Raw genomic sequence first — 10,599 nt, forward strand, 5'->3', positions numbered from 1 at the left:
ACTTTTAGTAAGAAGCAGCCAGAAGTTTCCAACGTTACCGATTCAGCATAGGATAAGATTACAATGTTTATAGTGGCTCCAACTGACAACCTTTTTGATATAAAATTACAAATAAAGAATAGCACAGAAGAATATCCTATGATCAGGAACGAAATACAGAATCGTTGCTCATTCTTCTAACGAAACAACTGTTTGGAGCGAAATGCTCACAGCTCCAAGCACATTATTATAGAAACAAGGAAGACAGTACAATAGGAATTATTTTTTAATTTAAATAATTACGTGAATATGTTTTCTGTATTTTAGATACTCGTATGTACTTATGTGTTACTTGTATATACAAGAAAAATAAACAAAATTGTTCCCAAAAACAATATGTCTTTCATTCGGTATGAAGTTTCGAATTGATATTTTTTAAAATCGGAGGATATCCTACTACATTGACTGAATATAAATAAAACATATAATCAACTAATTCCTAAACTGATAAACAAAAGACATAAAAATGAAACGTTACTACTTACGGATAAAATAGATATCTATATTCACTGTGCTCGCTACAAAATTCTACGTAATACAACCAGCCAGCCACCCGTTCAGTTTCAGATTTTTGTCATACGACATAATTGGCTGATCAAAGGAATAAAAATGCATGCAATTCATTAATATGTAAATGCGAAGAGCATAAAGAAATTTTACCTCGGCCCAGAAGAAGTCATCAGAAATTGGAAGTCATAACGCAATATGGAAGTAGGAGATTGTAAAAAATCTGTAACAGAAAAAGATGGAATTTAATTCAGAGCTTTAATATACATATAAATATTTAACAGGTTATTTGAACTTGTCGCGGGACAACTGATCATATAATAAAGGAGCGTTCAGACGATTAATATTATTTTCAGTATTGACGACCAATATATATTGTGAATATAGTGCTGCATATTGACAATAATACTGACGATATTGGCAATAATATTGATCGTTTGAACCCTCTTAAGGTCATACTGATTCTCCTTACTACTTACAACTTCTATACTTACGATATAATAGTAGTTCACTTCGAATAAATGAATTCAATCACCAGAAGTTTATTTAATCGGGCACTAACTAAAGTTTTATTTAAATAAACGGAGCACATTCAAACGAACTAATTATATCCGCGCCATGTTATAAATTATAGATGGCGTAATAAAACTTAATGAATCAAATCTCGTACCTCGATTAACAACTAACTTCTCTCTAGTAAGATATCTTGACAACTGGACAGTGAATAGTGAATGTAGAATTTCATATAAAAGTATATGTACAATGTATATCATTTGGGGGCGTTAAGTTTATGTGTTATTTGCTATGTTTTGCTAAAAAGTTACTGTACAGATAATTAACTTTATTTCCTATAAATACAATCCATTACAAACTGTCAAAAATTTCTAATTTATTGACATTTGTTTGAAAGTGCTAATATGTATACATTTCCTGTTAGAAAATACCGTGCCTTAGCTGCAGAACCATAAGCAATTTTTAATGATTTCTGTAGAAAATTTCAACAACACATTGGAGACAAAAAGTATGGAAAACGTTATGGAGGGTGTAAATGGACAATTACAAATAAGATATCAAAAAATTGCCACAGAATATTCAAAAGTAAGAAATATTCAATATATCATTTACATAATCTGGTTTTTGAAAATTTATGTACTAAGAGATGTTTTTATTTTTAATACTATCATCTGTTTGTGAAAAAGAATTATCGCCCTTACTAGTTCGATATTTGTAAATATTTATAAGAAGATCATTATGAAAGAATTTTTTCCTTAGATTCGTGCTCAGGCAAATGTTTTAAAGAGAGCTGTGATTGATGAACAAGCACGTAATGCTGATATACGAGAGCAACTGAAAGAGAAGGAAGTAGAACTTCGCAGAGCCGAACAAGAATTAGACAGTTTGTCATTCCGAAATCAACAACTAACTAAACGTATAACTGTATTACAAGAAGAACTTGACAAAGCACAAAATAAATCTAAAAAGGGAAAGAATAAATTATCGGAAAATAATAGCCAGGTACTAACATCTCCAAATCATATTTTGGATGAAGAATTTCAAAAGAAAATAGTTGAAAATGCCCAGTTATTATCGCAAATCAGTGATAAAGATAGCGAAATTGAAACCTTAAATGAAAGGATACAACAACTAGAATCTAAATTAGATTATTGTGAAAAATGCAAAATTGAATTAGAATGTCAATATCAAAATACTATAGACAAGCTGGAAAGAGAAAGAAATGATTTACAAAAAAAGTTAAATGATAGACAAAAGCAAGAAGAAAATGTATCGTGGTCTAGTAACGAAGGTAAACGAGATGGATACGAATCTGATAATAAGGTAGGACATTCCAATTTCCCAGAGGTAGAACCGTCTCCATTTTCATCGCCATCTGTATCACGTAGATCGTTAAAGTCTATTGGCGAAGGTCATCCTAAGGTACAGGAAGAAAGTAACGACTTTGATTTTTCAAAATCGTGTGACCTAGAAAAAGAAATTAACCATTGGAAGGCACAATATCATATGCTTAAAATAAAATATGATGAGATACAGCAAAAGGCTTGCATAAGTAATGTGCAGATTGAACATGAATCTTTGCAATCTACAGAAATAAATAATATGGTAATGTTTATTTCAAATTACTTATAAGAATTTTTATTTGAAATAATCTAATCAATAAATGTTTATAGCAGATTGGAAAGTTAACAGTACCTTTAGCGATACCAGAAGAAATTGAAGCTCGAGAAGCAAAAATCCGAGATTATTTTCTACAAGAAATCGACAAATTAATAACAGAAAAACATATTTATCATGTGAAAAATTTAGCTATGGCTGCTAATGTAATTAAATATATTTATGCAATTTATTTGTATGTAAAACTTGATGTATTTTTAATCGAGAAATATTTTTTAGAGTGAAGTTCTACAAGTTCATTTAGACACAAGCGAATCAAAGAGAGAAAAATGTGAATCGGCTCTCACAGAAGCACTTTCAAATTGTAATACTTTACAAAAAGATAAAGAGATACAAGAAGGAAATTATAAAGCACAACTCAGTACTATGAGCGAACATCTTGCTAATATGAATGAAAAACTCATTTCACAAACGGAAGAAATACAACAATTAAAATTCCAACTTGTAAATAAGGTAACAATTCCTTATAAAAGTAAATGCTATTATTTTAAATACTCAGCGTATGGTTTAATAATTTTCAGAACAGTAAAAAGGGAAAACAAAAGTGATACAAGTCAGGTTATAAAGTAACGATTATTGACATTCCTACAACAATGTGCTTTAATCAGAATTATTAGTAATTTGAATTTTGTGTACATATGCAACTTATGCCTGACAAACAGTAATTATTTTCCGTCATATTTTAACTAATATGCTATGAAAATTTTAAAATTTCTCTTAATGTTATCTTATTTATGAAAGAAATAAGAATTATTATTGGTGTTTTATTTATGAATATTAACAACAAAAATTATAGGTTATGTAGCATCGAAATATACATAATACTGTCATTTATGTACATTTTACAGTCTCATTACATCAACTGATTTTTATTTCATAAGTTCAAACTTCTCCTTGTATTTCATGCAACATGAAGTAAATTAAAATATCTAAGTTGATATTCTCTTAAGTATTTAATATATAATAAATAAAATAATTAAACATACTGGAAAATTTGCTTTTTTTATAAGAGAATCTTAAAATATTCCCATATTTCCGGAATAATAATAAATATATTTTTTCCTTTACTTTATATTGAATTTTATATTTTAATAAATAAAGGTAACTTAACTGAAAGATTATTAATCATTTTAAATGCTCAGTTTTGTGAAATACTTGAAACATTACATTTTCTTTTAATATCTTTCTAAACTCATACTATGTAGAAAAAATTTCTTTAAACGATTACATCTTATAGATGTGTTATCTTCTATCAAAGTTTTGCAATGGAACCTTCTACTTTATTCCATTACAGTTCATTTCTTCAGGTTGTACTTTTTTATATCTAGCTAGAAATAATCGAATGTCTACACAGCATTATCCATATTGGCATTTTTTTGCATGCCCAGGCATAAAACAATTGGCGGATATGGGAGTCTCACCCCTACAAGCATCGATCCTGTCATGAGGTACACTGTGAATACAGATGTATAATGTTATTATCTAAATGAACCATAAACAGAAAAAACGAACATAATGTGAAAGAAACTTAAAAGAATATAACTCATTTCTTTTCTAAATTTTCACAAACAGAATTTAATCTAAAAATTCACCAAATAAAGCTATATATTTAATTATCATCGATAAAAACGATTTTCCTGCTAAAAAATTACAAGGAACTTTTTCGAATTCAGTGAAAGGAATCGAAGAAATTCAATTCAGGAATGAGAAAGTAGAGTTTTTAACCTTTAAAATGGACCCACATAGATTATTGTATGATTTTTTCCCACGGGATTGTAATACTTAGAAGATTGACAACATTTCGACCAAAACTTTCACTCGAAATACAAGAATACATGATTAGAGTTAATTTCTTTTAATTCTATAATACAAATTTATTTTATCTTCTATCACCTAATAATTAAATTGAGACATGTAATATATGTTTTCTAAACTAACATGTACACATATAACATAATGTTAATTGGACAGATTGTATAAAAATAAGTGGAGAAGATTCTATACTGTAAATATTTCTATCAGCTTCACTTTTTGTTTCACTTTGTGTTCTGATTGTTGTATATTAGTTATTATTTTCCTTGTTTTCATTCTGTAACACATTAATATGAGTATCAAATGAAACATTACTTATAATTACATAAAAGTAATTAAGAAATCAAGAGTATAAGTAATTAAGTATTTACCTTTCTGTATATTGCAGATTCAGATTTAGTATGGGATTGTATCAACTTTGGAGATACATCTAACATTTGTGTAATATTTTCAGTATGAGAATCCATAAATTTACTACTTGAAATAGAGGTATCAAATGTTATATTATCAATTGCAGAAGATACAAGTGTAATGTCAGATAATGCAGTTGAATTTGCAATGCCCTTCATTATTTCACTATTGGTGATTGTGTCATCTTGTATAGACTTATATAAAAACATGATAGACGTATATGAGATAATATTAAGAGTACATAAAATATATTTTATCACATGTATCACTTACATCATCATCTGTTGTTTCAAGAAATTTTCTGCTTTCTCTAAACTTTTTAAGAATTTGTTCATGTGGAGACGTTACCTTAAATTGACGAGGATAGGAAAAGTTTTTCCTTGCTGGAGTTAATCCTAGAAAAAATTCACAAATTAAATTAAATGCGAATATTCCCTTTTTTTTATTAATCTGTGCACGGTAACAGACCTGTTGCGACATCACGTTGCAAATCTTCATCAAAAAATTTGTTAATTTCACCAACTGTTATTTGTAACTGTTCAATAATATTATCATTCCGCACACTTGATTCCCTTATTTGGTTTTCTAATTGGGCAGATACGTTTTGAGACACATATCCAGTATTTTCCTTTATATCGTTCACGAATCTTGCATGGTTTTTACTTATATCTGAAATTACTTCATGTGCATCCTATAAACATGACGCTGCATTTGTTAATGTTTGATACTTCATAATATGTTAAATAAAACATTTCCTGTATATTTACATTGATTAATGAAAGGGATATATTCTTATCTGAATCCATTTTCAGTTGCTCTTCCTTAATATTACATTCCATATCATTTGTATACTGCTTCGACATATTACAACTTTCATTTATATTTGACTTCAATTCGTTTATTAAATCCTTTCCTCGCTTTGTAATCTCATTTGCAATTTCTTCATTCTATTGACAAAATAAAAATCAATTTTTTTATTCGAATTAATAAAAAGGATTATAATTCGAAAATTACCTGTCTTGTTGTAACAATAACGTTATTTTCAATTTTCTCTATATCCCTTTGTATATAATCTTTTAAATCATTTCTCATTTTAACATTTATATTAGAACTATTTGTTGCTTGAACATTAGCTTCATTACAAATTTTACTAATATAATCACATTTGTCAATTGTAGCAGAATAATGCTTTCCTTGACTTTTATGTAATTCGTTTGACTGTGAAAATAGATTTCCCATCATCTAAAATACAATAATTCTATAATTTTGAAATCAACATTAATATTTTCGGAATCGAATAAAGATATATTCTTTATACTTTAGTAAATAACTGTTGTTTTTCACTAAATTCCTGTTTTTTACGAAGTACTTCAACAGCTTCCATAATACTTTTGATACTTTGGCTCATACGATCATTAATCTCTAATTCATAATTACAAGAAGCATCTATCATTTCTTTTAAAAGAGTCGAAGTTTGTTTTAATTTTTCAGATACATTATTCCTTATGATTTCCAGGTTTTTAGCTATTTCATTTTCTATCATACTGTTGATGCTTTCAACCAATTGCAGAGAAACGACACTCATTAATTCATCTTCAGATTCCACTGTACCAACCACATTTCTTACTTCATTTTGTATCCAATTCTGATACTCTAAATGCTGAGATATTAAAGAAAAACAATAAGTCTTTGTAATTGGAAATCAAAAGATGTAGAAATAAAATATGCAACTTGATAAGAATTAACAATACATACAAATTCATTTATATTTTTTGTTAAATTAGTAGTATCTGATTGATTCGAATTGCTCGTCGCGTTTCGATGTACTATCGTGTCAATACCGTTACATTTGGTAGAGGTTTCTATATTCAACAGAATAAATAGAAATAAAAATTAGTAGATGGAATATATACGTGAATTTCTATAATGTGAGAAAGTATTTCTTACCGATGTCATTTTTCATTGCTGGAAAAAGTGTCTTTAATTTTTCACCATATGTAGATATATCTTTTTCTATATTTTGCAAACATTCACAAACATTACTTTTCACGGTTCTACCAAGGTCTTCAAATTTTTGTTCTGTTTTACTTGGGAGAAGAAAGACAGCAAAACAATTATTTCATCGTACAATAACATGTAAAATATAAAATATTATGCCTACTAAGAGATTTTTTATGCATTCAAGAATCATAAAATTAGCATTTGCATAGTCAAAAAAACTGTAAATGTAAAGAGACAAACCTTTTCCTGTCAATTTTGTCGTGTAATTTATATGAATCTGTTATTGCTGTATCTGCAACATTTAGCAAAGTCTGAGCCTGATTCAATAAAGATTGTTCTGTATTCATATGTCTCTCTACTAAATATTTATGCTCATCTCGTTCCTGCGTTGTTAATTTTAATCGATAATTTGACGACTGTAGAGCTTCAGAGAAATTATTTAATTTAGTCTTAACTTCATCTAATTCTTTTGTCTGGGCAATATTTTGCAATTCAAGTTCATTAAATATTCTCTAAAAATAAAAACAATATACTAAAATTATAGGCAATAAGGTAGAGAAATCAAAACTTTCTTCATTAATAAAGATGTACCTCCTTGTCTTGCATAATTTTCTCAAGCGCTTTTATATGATTAATTTTTTCTTCTATTTCCTTAGTCTGTCGTGAAATTAGTGTTTCCATTTCTCTATAATTATCATCTGCAAGATAAACACCGTTTCTATCACGTGAAGCTAATAAATCTCTTCGCAGCTTTTCAATTTCTTCTGTATATTGTTTCAAAAATTCTCGTTTCGAAAGTTTCTGGTTTATTTCTGGACGATTTGTGATATTTTTTGCACGATGTGCATAATCTAGCGTTGATAATGTTTCCTCAAGGTTAATGCTAGCAGGGGATACTGTTGCGATAATTGACGTTTTTGTCCGACCACCTAATGATTCCTGCAGTAATCTTGTAAGTTTAGATTCCCTACATAATGTAAAAAGTAATAATGTAAAGTAGTTATATAACTGATCTTGCTGTAAAAATCAGGATATTTATTTTTGTCACCGGTAAGGTATATGAGGTGCTTTTTCAACAAGAGCTGTTATAACTCTGCCAAGAGTTAATAAAGACTGGTTAATATTACCAGCTTCTCTTGCTCTCCTATCAACAGAGCCAGATCTTCCAATATTTTCGCTACCAGCCAGATCCACTAAATTTAATTTCCCCATTTTCAGAATCTCTTCACCATCTGTATTACCAGTACTTTCTTTCATATGTATAGTAATTGAGAATATAGTATGGGACCGGCTGTAATCATGTTTGGACATTTCATGTGTTGGAACCAATAATATACTTAAAATGTAAACTTATATAATACACAAAATGTTTGCAAACATATACCATCTGAAATAATTAGTAAAATATAGGAGATATGAGTAAAATAACACATTTTATTTTTATGCAAAGTATAATAACATAGAAGTAACTTTTAACTACAAATTTTCACTTTGACATTATATGAGATAATATAAAAAAATATTCTGCACGAGGATAGAGAAAAAGTTTTTAACTCTTCCTCATATCTCCTAGTACTTAGTGATTATTCTAATATTTAAGCTAACATGCATATTTACAGACATTTCTAATATATAAAAATTAACTTTAGTAATAAAAAAATAATGACCTAGACTGAGTATTCATCAATGTTGCAGCTGTTTGCCTTCTGTCAGACCCTTTCTTAATAATTTTATAAACTTCACTTGCATTGTGTATTGTTACTTCTTCTAATCCATGTATGATTACTGCACCTTTCTTTGATGCATCTTCATATAGCCTATTCAATTATCATTATATTAGATGTGTACGTGTGTATGTATACGTTAATCTATCAAAATTTAAATAAATAAAAAAAATTTAACTAAATATTTGAGCATTTCTTTTTAGTTTAAAGAACTTGAATTACATACCTCAATTTACATGCATCATTACTAGATGATAAAAGATCAAATATGTCTTCATTATAGAGTTCAAGAAAACTAACTCTAATTGTATATTCCTGCGTTTCCAGTAGTTGCAATTTGTCAAATAAGTGACTTAAAGAACGTGGTATCATGCCAGCAGACGAGTCCTACAAATTATATAGTCTCGTATAAGTATAAATAATATCCTTTCATATTTTATTTTACACTTTTATATTATATTATTTAATATTTCTTTTCTTTATACTTTACATGATTATTAAATCTATCTTATATGCTTAATAACTGATATTATTTTAGTTTACTATCACTATTGTATTTTATAAAAATATTATTTACTAATACTGACATTTTATATATTATGAATATGTTCATTATCATTATTTATGTAATTTACTATGGAGTACTTTTGGGAAATTATACTTATATATAAATTTCTTGTGTTTATTTCTTTTTTCATTGCTTCATTAAATATTTATAGAAGTTATTACCACTTTATTTATATTTGAAATTTTATATTTCATGAATAGATGAATGCAAAAAATATCTTACACTGTGCCAATATAATGTTCGATCATTGTTAATTCCTTCCATTGTGTATGTCTTCCCTGTACCAGTTTGACCATATGCAAATACTGTACAATTATATCCAGCCAATACTTGTTCCAATAATGGACTAACAACGACATTATATACATCGATCTATCAATTGAAAAATATGTAATAAACTAACTTTTCCTTAAATATAGATGTTCATTAGTCATAAATATATACCTGTTTTGACAAAGGTCCAAATACATTATTAAACTTAAATTTTTTAGAAACTTTGTCATTTGGACGTTCATGTATTATTATTTCCCTATTATTTGGAACTTCTAATATGGATGTAGATTTATTGTTTTCCTCAAAATTGCTGATAGGTCTAAGAAAATAAAAATTAGGAAATAAGACATAAGAAACCAAACTTTTCATGTAAAAATAAATTATATTCTAACAACTAATGCTTACATGAATGTATAACTTATATAAATGTTTTAATATCAAAGATTATTTTTTCATATCAATAGCTATTATTACTAAATATTTATTTCGTTTCAGGTCTCTTTCGAATCTTTAGATTTTTACCTTCTTAATTTTTTCGGTATATATGAAACCTTGTAATTTACACATTCTACTGATATTTTATTGATATTAATATCATAATCTTCTAAAACAACAGTTTAAAAAAAAAACTAAATCACTCACCTAACACGAACAAATACTTGTATCTGCTGACATTTTTCCTTTCTTCCACTCCGTGTGTCGTTCATCTTTATTATTATTTAAATTATGCTGATTTTCGTTGCAATCAAACTACTATGTAAAATGATGCAGATTATTCGTTACAATTTAAACATCAATTTAAAATGTGTAGTACCTCACAAAGTCACTTGGAGCGCTGTTTTGTAAATGCTCTTGCGCTGATTTGTGGCGAGCTAGTAACAGCTTCTATTGCCGCAGAACGGGCAGTGATCGCAATGGAACAAGAGTCGCACACATCGAGCGACAGAAAGCAGACATGTGAATCCGTCTTCAAAAATCAACACCCCTCTAGAAAATACAAATAAATTTATAGTCAAAATTTACAGCCAAATTAGTCAAAATTTTAACGAATTACATTATTGAAAAATTTGACTA

The 10,599-nt window shown here is 28.0% G+C and overlaps 2 protein-coding genes across 7 annotated transcripts; one reads left to right on the top strand and one right to left on the bottom strand.

Annotated features, from left to right (window-relative positions):
• The first annotated feature begins 1,206 nt into the window (after positions 1 to 1,206).
• On the top strand, positions 1,207 to 4,248 carry LOC117214017 (spindle pole body component 110). 4 transcript variants are annotated; one of them, XM_033459820.1, is made up of 5 exons: positions 1,207 to 1,644; positions 1,819 to 2,664; positions 2,733 to 2,882; positions 2,956 to 3,189; positions 4,125 to 4,248. In XM_033459820.1, the coding sequence occupies exons 1-5, from the start codon at positions 1,525 to 1,527 to the stop codon at positions 4,128 to 4,130; spliced, it is 1,356 nt and encodes a 451-aa protein (XP_033315711.1). In that variant the 5' UTR covers positions 1,207 to 1,524; the 3' UTR covers positions 4,131 to 4,248. The 4 variants fall into 4 exon arrangements, with proteins under 4 accessions (XP_033315711.1, XP_033315710.1, XP_033315707.1 ...); XM_033459819.1 differs by lacking the exon at positions 4,125 to 4,248 and adding an exon at positions 3,236 to 3,574; XM_033459816.1 differs by lacking the exon at positions 4,125 to 4,248 and adding an exon at positions 3,258 to 3,574 and having other exon boundaries at positions 1,208 to 1,644.
• On the bottom strand, positions 4,066 to 10,413 carry LOC117214014 (kinesin-like protein Klp61F). 3 transcript variants are annotated; one of them, XM_033459808.1, is made up of 20 exons: positions 10,340 to 10,413; positions 10,168 to 10,278; positions 9,697 to 9,844; positions 9,475 to 9,624; positions 8,911 to 9,071; positions 8,628 to 8,777; positions 8,345 to 8,347; positions 8,009 to 8,251; positions 7,552 to 7,927; positions 7,201 to 7,472; positions 6,907 to 7,046; positions 6,715 to 6,821; positions 6,278 to 6,619; positions 5,974 to 6,201; positions 5,727 to 5,906; positions 5,428 to 5,650; positions 5,233 to 5,354; positions 4,920 to 5,153; positions 4,675 to 4,825; positions 4,066 to 4,189 (listed from the first exon to the last, which is right to left on the bottom strand). In XM_033459808.1, the coding sequence occupies exons 2-19, from the start codon at positions 10,230 to 10,232 to the stop codon at positions 4,799 to 4,801; spliced, it is 3,171 nt and encodes a 1,056-aa protein (XP_033315699.1). In that variant the 5' UTR covers positions 10,233 to 10,278; positions 10,340 to 10,413; the 3' UTR covers positions 4,066 to 4,189; positions 4,675 to 4,798. The 3 variants fall into 3 exon arrangements, with proteins under 3 accessions (XP_033315699.1, XP_033315701.1, XP_033315702.1); XM_033459810.1 differs by lacking the exon at positions 8,345 to 8,347 and having other exon boundaries at positions 10,168 to 10,399; XM_033459811.1 differs by lacking the exons at positions 9,475 to 9,624; positions 9,697 to 9,844; positions 10,340 to 10,413 and having other exon boundaries at positions 10,168 to 10,221.
• Positions 10,414 to 10,599: the final 186 nt, after the last annotated feature.

The sequence above is a fragment of the Bombus bifarius genome, unplaced genomic scaffold (genome assembly GCF_011952205.1).
Source record: "Bombus bifarius isolate JDL3187 unplaced genomic scaffold, Bbif_JDL3187 scf7180000009145, whole genome shotgun sequence".
NCBI lineage: Eukaryota > Metazoa > Arthropoda > Insecta > Hymenoptera > Apidae > Bombus > Bombus bifarius.